The sequence below is a fragment of the Balaenoptera borealis genome (genome assembly GCF_965194805.1).
Source record: "Balaenoptera borealis genome assembly, chromosome: 15".
Classification (NCBI taxonomy): Eukaryota; Metazoa; Chordata; class Mammalia; order Artiodactyla; family Balaenopteridae; genus Balaenoptera; species Balaenoptera borealis.
In genome coordinates this window covers 49,792,650-49,812,312 of record NC_138871.1, presented here as the reverse complement: position 1 = coordinate 49,812,312, position 19,663 = coordinate 49,792,650, and the positions used below count along the sequence as shown (strand labels likewise).

Below are 19,663 nucleotides of genomic sequence, written 5' to 3'. Positions count from 1 at the left end.
TCAGATGTTCAAACCATAGTTTAAAATTACCCAAGAAGATGTACAATCACCTCAACCAAATTGCTTATTAGATTATGATGGAAAATAACACCAAATTTTATTTCTGTAAATACACTTTCTCAGTACATTTCTTATTAGTTTTCCCTTCCACTCACCCACTCACATTATGTGCCAGTGGTGGGAGGTCATGTGTGTGGGTTTGGTTTTCTATCTTGTAAGTGTTTAGCTGTGAATGTGTGTCTGTCTGCTCCCACCATTTCTTGTAGGTGAGAATTTACCGAGCAACTTGTAGAAAGGCCTATTTTTGAAAAATGTTTTCAGGAGAGTTTCTAGTGCCTTTAAAAAAAAACAAAAAAAACCCCATATATTCTCACTTATTAGATCACCTCCAAAAATCAAAGTTGTGTCCCACATTTTTGTCTCCATCCACTAGAGAGAATTTATTCACTTAACAATTTTGTTTCCTTTGCTAAATTGGTAAAAGGAGAAAACACATAGTTTCCCTTCCTTTTACAAAAGGGCATTTATACCAAAATTTTAAACAAAGTAAATAAATACAGTAAAACATTAAAAATGAACTCACCAAAATTTCCATTAAATAATCTTATCCTCTGGCGTGATTAAAACACAATTTGAATTTCACCTGACTTTTCAGAGAAATATATGTTGCAGAGAGAAAAAAATGTATTTCCAAATAAAAAATTTATATGTACTTAGGTAATTGCTAAATCTAATAGCATTATTTTGGCTGAGAAGACATGATTCATAATCTCCTGGGAGACAGGAATTCACATCTTTCTTCACTTCTCCCATATGAAATTTCCTTATGAATCTAAAATTTTCAAAATGGCCCAAACTGTATTCAACATTAAAAGAGAAGCAGCAACACATTCAGAGCTACAAAATTCAGGATAATGTGATTAAATTGCATTTATGGAGGGAGAATTGGCTCAAATAACCTGAGGTGTTGAAGTGAAAATTATCTAAAATGAAAGTAGCAATCAAAAAGTACTCCTACAGATCTTAGTCTGATAGAGAACCCAAAAGAACAGAAAGATACTTCAGCACATTTCTGAAGTATGGAATATTAGCTTTGGGTAATAGAAGAAACCAATTTTTGCTAAAACAAACTGATAATATATGGGAGATACTCTTGCTGCCAGGTAGAAACAAACCAAACCGTGATTTGAGAATGGGTATCTGAATGTTATTCTCTTGTTGTATCCTATTGAATGTAGATTTCAAAAAGCAGGCTCAAGTTGATTAACATTTGCTGGAGTAAATATGTTTTTCTAGTCCAAGTGGAGTATCTATTTAATGCTATAAAGAAAGCAGTGCAGAAGTGATTAGCATACTAATTAGGTGAACTATAGAATGCAAAGAAGCAGAAAATAACAAGATCCATAGCTCCCATTTTATATCAGGCATTAGTCTAGGTTTGTAAACAGTCCAGAAAATTTAAGATTTATGGGATGAAAAGTTAAAAACATGAATAAGGACTTTCAAGCCGTAACTGGGGGTTTGGCCAATTGTCAGAAATGAAAATTTTGCCTGCCAGAGAATTCCGCTGTTCTCATTTATAGGTGGAATTAGAATTATTTTGAGTGCGATAACAAAGATCTAGTACCTTCACATCCTCTCTCAATCTGTCCATTGCAGAAAAGAGCATCTGAGATGAGGTCCGGAAGCCGTCCATTTAGATCAACTGATGCCAGGCAGCCTTGAAAGCCCTCCTTGGCATGGACGAGTTTCGGCAAGGATTTGTATGTTTCCTTGGCCACTCCTCCTATATACAAGTCACCTGTGGGAAGACAAAAATTTTGGTCACAAAAGTAACTTAACATTGACTTTAAACAACAGTAGAACACACAAAAAATAGAGAGGTTTATTTTTCATTAAATTAATTTTAAAAAGTAAATTTATAACTAGATATTTTCTTAAAAGTGCAAAACAATAGAGGTGTTTGAATAATACATCAGCACTAGAAGAAATTTCTAGAAGCTATTTCCACAGAGAACTTGAGTTAGATACAGTGTGGCCAAATGGAAGGAACATGGACCATGAAGTGGTCCCTGAATTATTGGGTTTGCCAAAAAGTTTGTTCAAGTTTTTCCATAAGATGTTATGGAAAAACCCAAAAGAACTTTTTGGCCAACCCAATAAAATCCAAGTCAAGTTATTTACCGACTCTATGGCTTTGAGCATTTTTTTTTTTAGTTTCTCTGATCATTAGTAACCTCATTTCTAAAATGGGAACAAGAAAGCCTATCCCACAGGGTTGTGTGAGGATTAAATGAGATAAAATAATGGAAAGAATCTATCAGAATGAAAATATGTAGTAGATGTTAGCAGGTATTATTATTATCAAATCTACATTCTGCTTAGAGAATTCTAGGCCTTTCTGTTAACTAGAAGCTCAATAAATTCTAAATGTCTAATGTCTAAAATTGCCTTTTCTAGTATGCTTGAAACTATTATCCTTGCTTGCACCTAACTTATTCACTAACTCTCTCCCATAGTAGACTACATATACCTGAATATTCCATTCCTTTTCAAGTATTTCATTTTTTAGGTAAAGGCATACCACTTTGAATTCTTTTTGCTGTTCTGGGATCTATTGACAAGTTGTCAATTAATTTTTCCCAATTTTATTACAGTTTTTAGTGGGACACTTTGCTCTGCTTGTCATCTTCATGTCTCTAGGTTTAAGATTTCCCAACTTTATGGACTACTACTTAAAAAAAGAGATTGCAATCCAAGTCTGATTCTGTTTCTTTTCTATTAAAGATTATTCACCATATCTGTATAGCACTGCGATGTAATTAACTGACTCTAGTAAACAATCAATGCAGAACATAAGGAGGGTGACCCCAAATTTCCATAATATACTACTCCTGTTTACAAGTCCTGGTAATATATTCTATTTAGCTACTTACTTCTCTGACTTTGCATTGTCATTTGGATTTTCACTCTCACGTTAACCATTTTATTTAACTTTCATGCTACCGGATACCTTCTCCCACTGTAACATAAAACTCCTATATTCCTAATGTTCTCTGGGCCCCTTTGTATTGTTTTCATGGGACTTGGGAGGAAGGAGAACTGATACACATGCTGATGCTCACACTGTTTGTTAAGTCATGAGTAATAAAGTGCTTGGTGTCTGACCCAGAAAGCTTGTGTCTTCTGCCACCATCCATAAAACAGTAATAAGCTAACCTGGTAAGTAGGGTAAAAATCAAGCAACACACAGAACACTCCTGATTGTACTGATGAGAAAACTGAGCTTGCTTAAAGTCATTTAGCCATAAAAACTGAGAACTTAGGTCCCTGACCTACTAACTAAAGCTCTAAGTATTACACTAGGATGCCACTGATTCTGCATAATTTGTACTGAAGGTACTGGATATGCTTACTTCCCTCACCTCTTAAATAAAAGGAAACATCTATTGACTATCAACCATCATTCTTAATATTAAAGGAAAGCATGTTTTTGATCTGAAATAGGATACTATTTTTGAAACATTTGATTTTTCCCTTCCATATTTCCTTTCTCTCCTTAGTCTTTTCTCTCACTTAAATTTCAAGTGATTGTGTTTTATTTGCCTCAGAGACCAAAGATATAAAATTATCTTTATGTATTTGATCCTTAAAATTCATGACTCTTAGAGGAGTGAAATAGACAGAATATACAGGCAATTACATGAGAAGAGTAAAGCTTTCCTGCCCCTCATGTGGGCAAGCAGGAGACAAAGCTGGAGGAGAAGAAGTGTGAATATAGTCATTGCCAAATAGAGGACATAGTGATCTGACTTGAGGCCTGAGCCCTGGTGGATGCCAAAACCTCATGTAGGTTGAGGAAAGTAATACCGATCTGTGTGCATTTCCTCAAGAGAACCCAGAGGCAGCAGTGATATCCTTAAGAAGAAATAGATGCATAGTAGATTCAGACATGCTGGGAGCTTTCTTAGCCTGACAGAGCTTTTCATATCCCATTGTGGTGTGGCAGCAACAGAACAATTCCCAGAGTGGAACAGGAGCAAGCAGAAAAAGGCTGGCCTGAGGAGGTCATGCACACAAGAAAGAAGATGCTGGGTAGCAATTCAGTGGGCACCTAAGCAATTAATATAGAATATTTGAGACCAACTCCTGTGCAATCTCTCTACCTCCCCAGATACTGGTACAATGGAAGTCCCCCACCCCCAAATCATCTAGACATAATCCCAAGGAAATAAGGGAACTGAAATTGCCTGAGATTACATTTTCACTAACTCAAAGAATCAGAGCTCAAAACAGAAACCAAGGTGAGTTATAGAAAAATAGAGAAAGGGACCTTTCTTGCTCATCTGAGATTGTGGGCTGAACTTTATACTATTAGATATCAAATATCAATGCAAGGAAGTGCTCCCTACATTCATTTGCTGAACTAAATTTGTTAGGAAACTTCAGCTCTCCTCTGGGCCTAATGAATGTAGTATTAGAGAACAGTGGGAGTTGAATGAATAATTCTTGTCACTGCTTCGGGTTTTTCAGATGCAGAACTTAGTACTCAAAGTTATGTATGGGATGCTATATATTTGACAACCAATCTTCCTCTTTCTGATTGTAACCTCCTGGAGGATAGAGATTGTGTCTTTGTCTTAGATTCTCCCACAGTGCCTAGTACTGGTCTACAAGCACAGTGGGCAATCAATAAATATTGTCAGTCAACTGATGGATTGAAGTTACAGTAGATAAGGATCAGAAAAGAAAGAAGAATGGTAAGGCAACACATGGGGAGAGAGCTAATCCTAAAATGCACTTACTTCCTTTCCCCACTTCCTGCTACTTCCTACCTTTTTGCCCATCAGCACACTTACTTGCCCAAATAAGTTTTTAAAGCTTATTGAGGAGAAGTAGTAATCTTTCCCTTGTGTTGTTAAAGAGCAGAAAATATTGATTCAAGCCGTGCAGGATGTAAGACTCAGACGTACCAAGGTGGATGAGTTTGGCTTTACAAGCAGGGAACTCATTCTCATTTTCATTACTGAAGTTGCACTTAGCACCACCACTTAATACGGTGTTTATAAACTCTTCATATAGCAGAGAGTGGTCTTAAGTCTCCCACAGGATTGCCATAGGAAGAGAACAAAGGAAACCTTTAAGTGGCCTGAGCCCTGTGTAACATTAGCGCTTCATCAAAGATGCACTTTCTCCTTTTGATCCTTGGGGTGATGGAAGGAAAATGACCCATTAGCACTAATGGGATCTTGCAGGCAAAATCCTGTGCATGGCAAGGAAGCTAGGCTTTTTAATGACCCAGTGTATGAACGAGAGCCAGGATGGACAACCAGTAAGAGTCAGTTTCCTATGGACTTGAGGCCATGCTGTTACCCTTCCTTCAAGCTATGAGTGGTTGATTTTTATTCATATTATTTAAGTAGGCCAGGTATGCAACTGACAAGGAAATGATGGAGCTGTGGCAGAAGAAGGTGCAAAGAACAGGTACAGAGCCAGATAATCTCAAACATTTGGGGAGTGGGCTTTTAAAAAAAAATATCAAGAAACCCTTATCTTTGTCACTAGTGTGGAGTGTGTGTGTGTGTGTGTGTGTGTGTGTAACGGCCCACCTCTCAAGAATGTCATCTGTGGAATGATCTGAGATGATATCACAAGTATCCATTCCCCAGTAGTTGGGCAGTAATGAGTAGGGAATAGCGCACAAGCTTTTTAGTTATACCTGGCTACAAACACCTGGTTCTGATTGCCATTTACTGATTGCCTCAGTGTAGGCACATTAAGTTACGTAACTTCAAGAGTCAGATTCTTCATCTGTGAAATGGGTTAATAATGCCTACCCTGTAAGGCTGTGAGAATTACAGAGAATGTATGTAAGAATTGGGCACAGCGTGTGGTCAGCACGTGATTGCTACTGGTGTGGCAGTGTTGGTGTGTGTGGTAAGGAGTATCCATCAACAGTGTGCCTCATTCTATGTTGACTGCACTGAGAGATACAGAAGAATGAGAAGTACAGGTTGTCCCTGTGTTTCTAGTATAATTAGAGTGACAAGATGTCAAATGTACAAGTCTTATTTTCTTTGACTTAGTTTAGACGCATTTGTGTGCTTGAAGTGTGCCCTGCATTATACAATAAGCAGCTCGAGAGGTTTCTTTGACATACTCAGTTTGAATCCCATCAGCATTGAACCTGGTAACATAAATGGGACAATCGCTTGATAAATATCTTCTATTTTGATATAAACAGACTGAGACACAAGAATTCTGTGAAGCCCAAGGGACAGGTTGTAAGGTTCAGGCTAAATGCACCTTATAAAATCAGAGAAATAAAAGGATTTTATGGACATTAGTTGTAAGCTGGAGTATCATGAACGAGTTTAGACCAAAAGAAAGTAGAGGATACATTACTTTGTAATGACATAAATGAAGGTGCCAAACATGGGGAACAGCACAAATATACCAAGAAGACAAAATTAATACAGCATTCAAAAAAGAGCACAAAAGGCCAGAATGGTCTGGAAAAGAAGAATTTTCAAAGGGGCCATGGTAAATAATGTTGGATAAAAAAAGTCAAAGGAGAGCCTTGAGTAACATGATAGAATTTGTGACTACTGTTTTTATTTTTATTTTTTAAAGGCAATGAGAAGTCCAAAAATATAAGCCATGCAGGCTAGGAGATGAGGGGATTTGAAACAGCAATAATTTGGAGAGAAGAGATGAAACTGCATTTAACACTAAACGTGTAATTTGCGTAGGGGTGTCCTACAGGGATGATATGAACGCGGGGCTTAGGGACGCTGGGGCTGGAAGGCCTGGCTTGGGAGCCATCAACCAAAAGCAGAGAAATGAAGTGGTGTAGGAGGTTTTCTCTTCTCTTAAAACAGGGAGCGTAAGGCAGTTAGAGCAAGGACCCTGAACTCTACAGCAGCAGAATGCCAGCGTCAAGGTATAATTAGTTCTTTGACTCAGCTTTCCTGTTTATTCATATGTATTTTTTAGTGCCTCTTAAACATCTCAGTTTCATTTTAATTAAAAAGAGCATACCTAAAAAGGACAACTGCTTTGTAGATTTGGAGAGCTAAAACTCTAGTGAAACTTAAGGAGGCTCCCACAATCTTGAGGCTCCCACAATTGAGGCTCCCACAATTCAAATAAGTGGCATTTGAAAAAAAAAAGCTGGAGCAATACACACTGTCTTACTTTCCTACTGGCCAGACTGGAGAAGGTACAATTCTGGAGGCTTTGCTGAGAGGATTTGACTTTGGACAGCAAATTGGGAGACTACACTAACTTTCCTCTCAGTTCTTGTTGTGACTGGCTAGTAGAAAAAGTACAATCAGGCTGGGCTAGTTTCTCAGAGTTATTCTGCGGGAAAGATGCCCTTCCTTACATCAGAGAACAATCAAACTCTGCCCCCCGCCTCGATTTGTATCTTTATCTTTAATTTTAATCTTTTGTCACACATTCACAAATGAACATCGGCAGGTTAGATCTTGACCATATAAGTTAATGCAGGCTTTCTTTGGGAGACAAATTGAATGTAAACCTCTTATTATAACAGGTGTGCCCTGTTAGATAGAAGAAAAAAAATCATCTCTAGTCCCTGGAGAACAAACACAAACTTATTTACTTGATGTCTTTTCTGGGTTGAAAGCCAACGTTACTATTTCCTGTGATTGCTTAAATAAATGATGTTAAATTACTAGAAGCTAAAGCATGGGAAATCGTTAATATTTCTCTAACACATTTGAACCTAAGAGTAGATAAATGAATACTTTCATAACAATGAACAGTTTGGATTGAACAACAAACACTATCCAAAAACATGGCTAAGTTCAGGGCACACCAAATAGTCATTATTGAAGCCAAAGTTGGCAATTCAAGTGGATGTTTTGCTCTGAAACACCAGATCTGTGTCCTTCATAGATCTCTATGAAAAATCAGGTTAATTTTAGAAATCCAGTGGTCATCAGTTTGATTTATTAGATATTGTTTAAATTCTCTACACCTTAGTCTTCCTTGGTGCATAAAGGGTTTAATCCTAGAATAACCTGTTTTTACTTCTAGGAAATACCTGTAAATCCTTATCTTTAGGCCTATCCTGGTTTTCTAAGTTCAGCCTAAAAACAAACCATCATCCTTCCCCCCTCCCCGCACTGGGAAATTACTTCTAGACCTCCCTGTTTTATAGCAATCACATTTCTAGTCTCCCTGTAACCCAAACTGAAATTAATTTCAAAATCATTTTTTAACTCCATTCTATTTCTTATACCTTACATTCAAATTATTGCTAAGAACTTTGCTGTGGATGACTCAACTTGGCCAATACCTCTGACCTCTGTGCCTCCATTTTCCTTTCCTTTTCCAGTTCTTATCTTCTTTTCCCCACGTACACCTTTTATGCAGTAACCCATGACCTGGTGTCCCTGCCTCTATCCATCCTCCTAATTAATACCATATCCATCATTCCCATAGTGCGTTCTGATTTATTTAATACACCCCGCTGGTTTCTAAATAAAGTGTGAGGCTCAGCATGGTCAAGATTTTGAGATATCCTCCCTCAGTAACTTTTTCTAAACTTTGAACAATGTCTCCCTAACAATTTTTGCCAGGGAGAGAATTAGGCTAACATCAATCCTCTACCTATATTTTAATCTTTAGTCAAACTGTATTTTTCACCATTTCTCCAATACTGCACATTCATGCGGTTCCATCACTCTTCGCAGTACATTACTTCCATCATGAGTGTCTTTCCCCTTCCAATGTTCCATTTCAAAGCCTGATGCAATTTCAGGGTCTCAACACAAATTCCACCTTGTTAATGTGTTTTCTCAGTCATAGACAAGTATGATCTTTGAATCCCCATAACATTTTGAACCTCTTTTCTGACAATTACCATTTCCTTCCCAGTTCTCTGTGTGGATATCTTACTTTCCCATTATTTTATAAATTCCTTGAAGAAAGCGTCATAAGTGAAGCACCTTTTTAGTCTCACTTTTACTTAGCACTCACTAATTATTTGTTGACTCATTGAATGAATGGATGAATTAGCAGTTTTCATTCAATAAATAATCATTTGAACAATAAGGACATAGTGAAGGTTCTCTGGTTCCCTCCACCTGAGAAATAATGAAGTTAATTGTGGGGAATTTTTCTTCTACTGACCCCTTTCTTGAAGCCACCCAGCTCATTAACAGGGTTCAATGCAGTGACATTTTTTTCCATTCTGAAAGTGTAATTCAGGAACAATTTTAACCAACATGTGTTGAATTCATTTGCAGAGAGAGGCAGACAAAGATAGAGGTACAGAAATAGTTTAGGGTATCAATGTGTGGTGATGAGAACCTATTCATGAGTCTCTTCAGCAGTTAAAATAAATGCCAAAATCTTTGTGGGAGATTAAATTTCAGCCTATCCTGTACCTCTACCTCATTCTATCTCTGGCCGTTCTGTCATTCTCTGTGTTGCCCCATATACAAATATGACCTAACTCATGGGGCCTCCCTAGGCACATTCCCCACTATGGACACTTTACACTATTTCTCCAGATGCTTCTACTTTGTTACACTGTTATCATTACAGAGAAGTGGGCATTTATTGTTTGTGGCCATAGAACAGAGCCAAGCTAACTGCGTGGACCCCTGATGCTTTGCCCTGGTACATCTGTTAATCCCTATGTGCACTTCCTGTGGCTTTGCAGATGTCTCTCTCCATCTAGCCTGTGGACTGCCACTCCAGGATTCCTGGGATTAGATTCCCTCTGGTCTCCTGCTTCTCTCAGGTCCTTGCAGCCACAGGTATCCCTGATTCCACAGCAGGCTCCCATATCCAACAGTTTGTATATTGTTTTCACTACAAAGGCATTGACTTTCACAAAAATCACTGAGACAACTGAATTTAAATATACAGAGCCCGGACCGAGTGAGAGAGAGTCTCCTCACTGCTTTCAGTCCTTCATGATCAGTGCAAGCTTTGCCATGGTCAAAACTAGAAAAGACAGCTCTGACTTTATCATTATAACAATAACTGGCATTGGTGTAGTGCCCTAAACTTTACTGAGCACTTGCACATAGGTATTGTCATTTGGTTTTCACCCAATGAGCTACAGAAAGAATAAAGGTTATCATGGACACGTGTCCCAGACAGAGACACTATGGTTCAGTGCTACAACACCAGAAAAATGGCAGGGTCCGATTCCAAGCCCAGGTCTCCTGAATCTATGATAATTTTCACTTAATCTGCACTGGTTTACACACTGTATAATCCAGGTGGTGAGTGGCCAATTTGTACAGCTCCACTGCTACAAAATACAGGAATGTTTTGGAGTAACTTGGCCGGTGGAGAAAAGTAATGGTAATAAATGTTCACAGAGTCCAAGCCAAATAACACAGATTCCCAGGATGATGCGGGACGCACCTGCATGCTCACTGAGTAATCTCATGAAAATAAAGCCAATTTGCTTCTATAGTCATAAACGTTAGGTATCTAAATTCCAATGAGTGGGTAGAACTCTTATGACTTCCAAATTTGATTTTTAGATATGGAAGCCACTTTTCAGTTGCCTCCCACAGAGAGATAAGTAAGACACCTGCATTCATCTGTAACCCAGCCTAATACCTGTGTGTGAACAGGTGGGCAGGCACCAAGAAAACTGGAGTTCAGACCTTAATGTTTCCCTGTAGTAAAGCTTTAAGAGTTAATATTGACATTATAGTTATGGACAGGACAGCAAATGCTTTCAACATTCTGAAATTTCTGTTTCTAGCTGATATTTTTGAAATAAAATTGCCCAGAGAAGGAGAATTTTTGAAAAGTGTGATTGTAAAACTTAGCATGAAGACAGATGTTGTGTGTTTGGCCAACAGACTGTAAGGCAAAGCTGGTGGCAAATAATAAAGTGAAATTGCTATGGAGGGGTGTGTGGTAATCCATCTTCTTTTTAACCATGCTAGGTCAGTGACACTGTGGCAGATGGGGTGCAAGTTTGGGCATATCAGTTCATGCCAAGCTAACTTTGTCTCAGGCTTGGTAAATCTACCTTTTGGTAAAAACAGGGTTCAAACATTTTCATTACTTTTCCATTTTCCCCACCCAAGTGACAGCCAGTTTAGATACTGTAGACATACTTTAGCAGCATCTACTCTGTCACCATTTCACGTTTCGTTTTCCACTCTCTGGGTGTTGTTCTCTGGGACTGCATACGGTCGGCAGAGCTTCCCCATCTCACAAATACTCTTCCACCTGGCACGTGCACAGCACCTCAGTTTGAATGGTGCTTTGCCGTCTCTCATTCCATTTGATTCTCATACCAACTCTTCACAATAGGCAGGAAGTTGTTATTATCCCTACCTGACAGGTGAACAAATTACCCTTCTGGAAAGGTAAGTGACCTGCCCAAGGTAATGCAACCAGTCCCAGGAGAATAACACTGGCACCCCAGCCTCCAAGTCCCAGGTGACCTCTTTTCCCACTGTACTACACTGCCTCCTAGTTTTACTAAAAACCTTCTCAGTGACAGGAATAGAATGGGTAGAGGCGTTTAGAAATGACTGTTCTGTAAGTTAATAGAGACTTATAACTAGGGGACCTGTAAGAGGACCTATTCAAACCTGTTATCTTCCCTGAAATTTTGAGGAGCTCAGTATAACAACTTGGCTTTCTTTTTCAAAATAACTTTTCTTATTTCAAAGAAATTTTCTTTTCCTATTTCAAAATAAATGTACATTTATCTTGGGTGGGGAAGATCTAGTGGTGTACAGAGTAAGTATAAAAGAACACCTCTTCTCCATCATAATGGCCTGTTTAATGCAGGTCAAAAATGTCACCTGCTCTCCACTTAGATATACAGAAGAAAAGAGGGCAAAGCCACCAGGGTTTTCTGGAGAGCTTGAAAGGACAAAGTGATACAAAGCGCACAAAAAAGCTTTACAGGCATTGCCAAAAAGCTTCTAAAATATGATGAGCTTCAGAGAGTCAAAACTCTTATTTTTTTCTTAAGTACCTGAACTTTTCTGTATTTTTTCAAAGAACGAATTGCTTCTGTGCTTAAAGGATGGAAGAGTTTCAATCAGGTCATCAAATCCCACTGGAATAGTATATAAAATTCCCTAGGGCGTGTCTCCAAATACTTTGTTCTTACAATACTTAAATTATTCTTAAGGAGAAATGCAAATAGTTAACAGCAATAATCAAAAAGTGGGTCGAGAAGGTGTGGGGAACTTTCCCTAAAGGCTAGGAAAATGGAGGCCTTTAACAGTTGAACAGACTAGCAAATAACCTACTGGAACAAGCTGATGACGGATTGATAGGCCAATCTCCAATCATCCAACCAAGTACTATATTTGCCTGGGCCTGCTTTAAGCATCTATAAATGCAAATGTTCTATAGAATACATATTAAGGACACACAGCAATTAAAATTGTTGGCTGTTGTGTTTGACGAAGACTTTAGGAGCTAAGGAAACAGAACCAATATATAGGTTCCATACAAGGCATATGCATGGGAAGAGCAAGTGGAAAGTGAAAGGAGAAATACCCAGTTATTTTGTAATTACCAGAAGTGACATTTTCAGCATTACACAGGTAGTAATGTAGAAGTTTGAAGAACTATGTTTTATACAAAGGAGGAAATAATTTCTTTTATTACATGACATTTTCCCCTAAGATTAATATAAGTACTATCTTTCACTCTAGATATCCAGAAGGAATCCCTTCTAATACGTTGGGAAATATATATAGTAGTATTTAAATATTTCTATGGACCTGGGTTCAAATTCTATCTCTGGGCAATTCACTTAGTCTTTCTAAGTCTCCATTTTCTCATCTGTAATATGGAAGCACTAATGTCTCACTCATCTAATTGTTGTAAAGATTCAGAGATCATACTTGTAAAATACAGCATCAAAATTGAGGTTCTGACTGAAGTGCCAACATAAGAGATATATGATAATGTGAGTCTGAGGCAGATACTGAGATGCAAAATTTACAAAGGAGATGATAAAATACTGGTTCTCAGTCCTTGAAACCCTCAGTTATATGAAGAACATCATCATCATCAAAGGGGTCCAAAACTGGAAAGAAAGATGCCCAAGAATATTTTCTGAGGTAAGTCCTACGGTGGGATAAATTTGCACTACTGCCCGATAAGGGGGGACTACATTCCAGCCCCAAGCCTAGTGGGAAGGCTCTCAGGTCTCCTGGAGAACTTGTTTTATGTTTCCTGAGGTTGAGGGATACAGAATTGCTGTGTTATAGATACAGTACATTAGTACAGGACCTTAAAGAAGTCTTTTTTACAGTCCCTGAACTGCAAGGTGAAACCAGTGATGGGAGATCCAAACAGTGTTTGTGTTGAGGGGGAGCAGGGTGGGGAGTTGGGGGGTGGAGGTGGGGACAGAACCTAGTACAGCGTGGCTAGGAATGCTAATAACCAACCTCTAAGAAACCTGGGAATGCCAGCTGGGCTGTCCTGTGCCAGGGCAGTTACAGGAAAGTGGCCTAAATATTGCCGAACCCTGTCATACCCAGGTGGGCCTTACAAGTCCACCCTCCTTATAAACACTTGAGCTTTAAAGAATACACTGGTTGAGCTTGTGCACAGTTGTGAGAATTAAATGAGATCTTATGAGTAAAATATTTATACGAGTGCATGGGATGTGATCAGCCCTCAGAAATGGTTAAAATAATTATTATTACTGTTTGATTTTATTATCATTACTGTTTAGGTGAGATGTTTAACCTTCCTAAGCTTCACCTTAGTTTCATCATCTGTAACGTGGGGCTAAGTACAGCAACCTCACCAGTTGGCCACAAAAAACAAGGGGATAATATATGTAAATCTCTTAGCTAATGCTTAGTGAAAAGCGGATGATGATGAAGATGATATGACGGACCTTGCCTAAGGACACACAGAAATAAATGGTAGAGACGCTATTTCACCCAAGTCTGTCTGACCCCAAGCCTGAAACTCAATTATAATGCTATATGGCTTCTTGTATTATCCTTAAGAAAAAACACAATAATTAATTGCAAAGGCCAAGAAAGGGCCCCTTTTAAGAGCAGACACAGAAAACCACATTAATGTGGCGTTAACAAGAAACCCTGATTGACCCCATGGGGTTCTGAAGTAGCATAGGAAGTACCCTCCAGTGTATGAAAATGATGGGCCAGCAGCAGCACAGTGGCATTAAAAATGTGCTTTCCTACATGAGTAAAGTTAGCAGAACAGGCTTTGAAGCATCTCTACAATAGTAGAGGTGACTTTGTACTAGGTCCACCCAATTTTCCAGTCTATTCCGACTTTGACCCATGGCTCTAGACGAATTGTTCAGGGTCAGGGGTAGAAGCTAGCTGTCCTCTGAGTCACGGTGTAAGAGGGCTGGAGCTGCATTATTATGAAACCCTAACTCAATGAAACAACTGCCTGAATATACTAGCGATACTTACTTTTGAGATTTATAACGAACAATTGTAATATTATCCAGATGCCAGCTGGGGCCTCTCTGTCCATTGTAGATCTAGAGGGGCCTGGTTTGAATCTTTCCAGTTCCACAGAGGATGAAAATCTGGTTTCCTTCCTCCTGTGTCCCTGTGAATTCCAGTGAGACTCCGACTTCTGCTTCTGGCTTTTGAATCCCATGTGCTGCCTCTGACCCCCGATGGACACAGTCTCTGTCTCCACCCACAAAATAATTTTGTTCACCCAAGCATTTATGATTTTAGCCATCTGAACAAATTGGTGCCATGCAATGCCCGGTTTCCCACCATCTAGATGACTGTAGCCTCAATCCCAAGCCCCTGCTCCAGAGCAAGCCAAACCCATCCCCTTGATTTTTGCATAGCAGCTTAAAGATCACCTTTTGGAGCCCTTATAAGTGGATGGCTCCACTTATACCCCAAGTAGACTGTCCAAATATTTCTTCAAACAAATCCAGAGCAGTCATATTTTTACAGTGTGACCCTGCCTCCTATCCCCCAACCCTGGTCACAGGTAGGACGTGTGTTCCAATCAAATTTACTCCCCCAAGAATTTGGCCCTAGGCCTCCTAAACTCAAGTCAGTCTCTCCTGGGTATTTGAATTGGTCAGGGGTGGAAGGCCAGGTCTGGGGAGGCCAAGTTTGCCAACGCTGGTGAAAGCAGAGAAAGCCAGTGTGCAGAGAGGGAGGAGAAGGAGGGCTCCCTGGGAAGCCAGGAGAAGGCAGCTCACAGCCCCCACGGAGACCAGGAGAGGAGGAGATGCTGGCTTGTTGCTGACAGCTTTCCTGATATGGCTCTCATGAGCTCCAGCTGTAAATTTTCTCTCTCTTGCCCTTGGGTTCCTTGAATGCTCTACTCTGCCCCACTTCCCCCTTTTTCATTTAAGTTAGTCTATATGGGTTTATGCTACTTGTACTCCAAAGACCTTTGTATTTTTCTCCCTTCAGAAAAAAAGAGGGAGGTCTGAGAGCCATGAAAACTGAAGACTTAAGGCCTTCTTCAGTGAGAGAGATGATACCGAGCTTTCCTTCCCAGATGGCCCTGACATAGGGAGCTCTTGGCCGAGAAGCTCAGCCTCTAACGAGACAGCTCAGCTGCACTCCTGGCGTTCCCTGAAGAGGGACAAGCTGTGACGAGGCTGGGGTCTTGCGAGCAGTCACCTGGCCCTCAGGACCCAGTTCTGAGCACGTGCAGGCACTTTGTTCTCCACAGCATACACGGCACCAGCTTTAAGAGCTCATCTCATCTCATCACCGTCCCGCTGGGACATGGGAAACGGGCACCTTGTCCAAAGGGCATGAGAGCACTGGATTCAGATTTCTAGGAGGCCACACTTTCCTGTGGGAGGAGAGGGAAGCTATTTCTCCTGGAAGAGGACATCCTTGCAGATATTCCGAGCGCACAAGCCAAGCCCTGTGGCTGTCAGAGCTCAGCCAGGGTCGAGGGTGAGAAGGAACCAGCATCAGCACTTAAGTCCCTATAACACCTGCCCCAAAGCAACTGCAAAGGGGAAGGACTGAGGTCCTTAAAGTTGTACCAGAATACAAAGCTAATGGGTGACCCATGTGCTACCAGGTTCCATCTTGACCCTCTGGTTGACCATACGAACTGGCTTCTTCGGTGAGTCTACAGAAGGCCTCACATTTCTTTTCAGCATGTGTTCCAGGCTGTCACTAGCAGAAAACTGAGGTGAATCTGAGCAACGCAACTTGTTTTCCCTGGCCTATTGCAAAAAGTGTTAAACTGGGGATCAGAAGACCAGCCAGATCTAGAACACTGACTATCTGGCTGGCTGAGCACATGTCTCTCGTCTGTATAAGGAAAGGCTCAGATCAAAGTGTCTCCAAGATGCCTCCAAGCTCTAAGTTCCCAGGATCCTAAGAGTGGGAAGAGAAATTTTAAATAATAGAATTGGTGGGAGTTGAAAAAAACTATGCATAGTAAAACTATGCCCAATGTAGAAGAGATTCCAAAACAAGTACAATGAGTGAAGGAATTAAAAAAAGAAAACAGAGTTCGCTGGTAGGGAATAAAGAAAAACTCTGTGGCAGTCATGGAAGCTAGTCCAAGGGTTATAAGGAAGGAGAAGGAAGAACTTCCAAGCCAAACGTGAGACAGCAGGTCCGAGGCAACTGGGCCTGGGAAGGAAAGGATGTCTCAACGGTGGGGGGGGGGGGGGCAGGAGGGAGTAGTATTAAAACAAATTGACAAAGACATTATAGTAAACAGAGGAGACTGAGGCTTATTTCTGCAAAGCCTGGGAATTCAATGGAGATGTCAGGAGAAAAACAATAGTTTCGTATCTCTAATTGTCTTTCAATTCTTATGTGGGAAACGGAGTAACAAAAATGTCAAGTCTTACTTTTATGTACTCAGAGCCCGATTGTCTCTGTTCTGTACCATGACAATTGCCTCCAGAGTGATCTCCTTCCTCAGCCCATCCTCTGCACCGAAGCCAAAGGAATGATTCTCAAGCGCACCATAAACTCCACTCTCCTGCTTAAAAAACCCTTAATTCCCTCCTCTTCACCTTCTGCCATGACCCTTAGGGCCCTTCTGAATAAGCAAATCACCTTGCTTCCTTCTGGGAAGCTACGAGAGCCTTCCAGCCCACAGCCTCCTTCCCAGGGACCATCTTTTAAGCTCATGTTTTATGCCGTGCAAATCTACCTCTGGGTTTACAGCTACTCGGTCCGAGGAAGTGAGCCTGGCCACAAGCAGCAGGGCAAAAGCCCATGCAGTTGTGTTCTAGACAGGTCCACTCACCATATTAGAGCATGTCTTTGGGGGAAACTGAAAGTGAGAGGAAGAGGAGAGTAGACAGAAGTGGAAATGCACACAGGAGCAAAAGCAATAGGTAGAAGCCATGAGGCAGAAGCCAAGAGTAGGAGAGACCAGGAAGCGGGAGAGGAGAGAAAAAGTGATCTAAGTGGGAGTAGACACAGCAGAGAGAGGTCGGTGGTGCAGCCCTGAATTAGGGAGCAGTGGGCACTTGTACCCAAGGGAACATGTAGAAGGGTTGCTCTTGAGATCCCAGTATGACTATTAGAACAAAGTTTTTATTCTCTGTGTGGCCTCGTTGTTCAGCAGCTGAAAGGATGTCTTGTCTTACTTCCTAATGGATCCTTAAAATAATCTCCCATTAACTGAAGTAATGTGAGTAAATCTCTTTCCCTTACATACCGAAAAAAAAAAAAAAAGAAAGAAAGAAAAAAATCTAACAAAGATAGCCTAACCAACAGGACAGACAGCATGTTCAATGCCATCTCCTGCTTTAAGGCTAAGCTCAAAGTCAGACTCTTCTCTGAAAGTTTCATATTTGAGTAAATTATCTGGGTAAGGCAAGCAGGCTATCAGATGTTACATGGCTGAGTACACAAAGCTTGGGTATATTTAAACATGATCAGGGTTTTGGAATAGAATCTGGATCACTGATGTATTGCAGCAATGATTTGTCTAAAACACTGAAGGGTAGAAAAAGGTGGGATATGTGGTCTATTCAGGACTGGAGAGGGTAGGTAGCTGAGTAACAGAGACTGATGTGAGATCAAGATGAAAAGAGCAAGAATGCTATTCATCCTCAAATCTCTGCTTAGAGATCGAGTCTATTTGAAATGAAAGCCCTGGTCCAGTTGTCTCTGCTCAGGGGAGCTCTAAGTGGCTTGGAAGCAGGATAAACAATAGCAGGTGTTTGCTTTCAAGGTAAGATTTAAGGAGGGATACAAGGAAGGTTAACAAGCACACACTAGTCATGGTGGTAAGAAGGGAAGAGACAAGATGGTAGGACAGAGGGAGAGCTCGCTCAAAACCCGTAGGGCCAAGGAATTGGGGTATGAGAGAGAAAACAAAGGGCAAAGCTCTGCCTGGGCTGACCTAGATGTGGCCTGTGAAGGAATTATTCACTTTTAAGTAATTTTGCTAAGTGGCCACCTGAGGGCACTGTATCCTCTGCGCCTAGGAATCGTTCACTTTTCCCTCACCAAGTAAATTTTCCTCAATTTGCTGAAGGATAAACTTAATAATGTCTTAAGGAAGGGGACCCATGGAAGATGGGGGCCAAAGACAATCCTTCCCCCCATCTTTGCTCTGGAACTAGATTAACGAATGAGCAAGACTGACCTCAATTCAAGTCCCTGGGTAATTTTAAGGATTCAATAAAATAAGCTCATTTAAATCTATTTAGTGTTTAGTAGGGAATCAATGCATATGAGCTCCTTCCCATCTACATACACATGCAAACATACACTTTTGTCAAATACAGAAACAAGAGAAGGAACAGCTGGAGGAGTTACACCAACCCTCTCTCTCTCTAAAGGGGCCAGGACTCAGAAGTCCCACAATGAAAGTAAGTACAACTGTGCTCGGCAACCATTGCAGAGAGCAAATTTCTGCTGCCCTTTCCACGGCGTGCTGCAGCTTGTACATAAGAGCCAGAGGGGATGCAACGCAAACAGCTGGGAAATAAAGATGAAAGCAAAACTGTGTCAGCGGGAAGAGACACACAACCCCCTGAGAACGCGGCAGTGTCACGAAAGACAATCTGAACAAGGTCACCCGCGTGGAATTCCTCTCCTCAGAGAGATCATTAGGCTCTTGCCTATTTCTGACTACCTTCTTCCGAGTCAAGCTGGGGAATGGGATAAGCGGCCCCTCGCTTGCACATTTCCACACTAAACTCCTGTCTATAGAATGAAACAGAGCCACAAACAAAGGCATGCGTTATCCTAAAGGCTAACTGTGGAATTTTAGTTGGGCGAAAACGGAGTCCGCTTCCCAGCGCCGGTGGAGCCTGTAGAGGCTTTTTCCCCCCCCGCTCCCGCCTCCCATACGGCAGGTTTTGCGGCCTTATGCTGCCCTCTAGCGTCTTTTTCCGGTATGGTAACATGAGAAATACACGCAAGGATCCTGACGCTACCAATGCCACTTTGGCCCAGGACTAGTAAAACAAAACAAAACAAAACAAAAGTAAAGTTCTAACATAAAAGCAAAACCAAATTTTGTACTAAAATTCGAAAGCGAGTTAAATTTGGCCTCGACATAGACGCTGCATTCATTCAAGGCTCTGAAACACAGCATCTAGATTAGTAAGTGCCCTTTAAAAATGCAGAAGACCTGGCCTTCCCTGTACGTCATTCTCAAATGATCCCCGCCTCAGTCTGTCTGAGGGGGTTGCAGAAATTTGCACCTCAAG

General features: G+C 40.8%; 1 protein-coding gene across 22 annotated transcripts in view; it reads right to left on the bottom strand.

Moving 5' to 3' along the window:
• Positions 1–19,663, bottom strand: part of NRXN1 (neurexin 1) — a 1,113,486-nt gene that overhangs the window by 538,654 nt on the left and 555,169 nt on the right. For all 22 annotated transcript variants that reach the window (XM_082357957.1, XM_082357959.1, XM_082357962.1 and 19 more), the window contains one exon: positions 1,628–1,801. In XM_082357957.1, the coding sequence (XP_082214083.1) occupies positions 1,628–1,801 (174 nt within the window). The remainder of the gene's footprint in view (positions 1–1,627; positions 1,802–19,663) is intronic.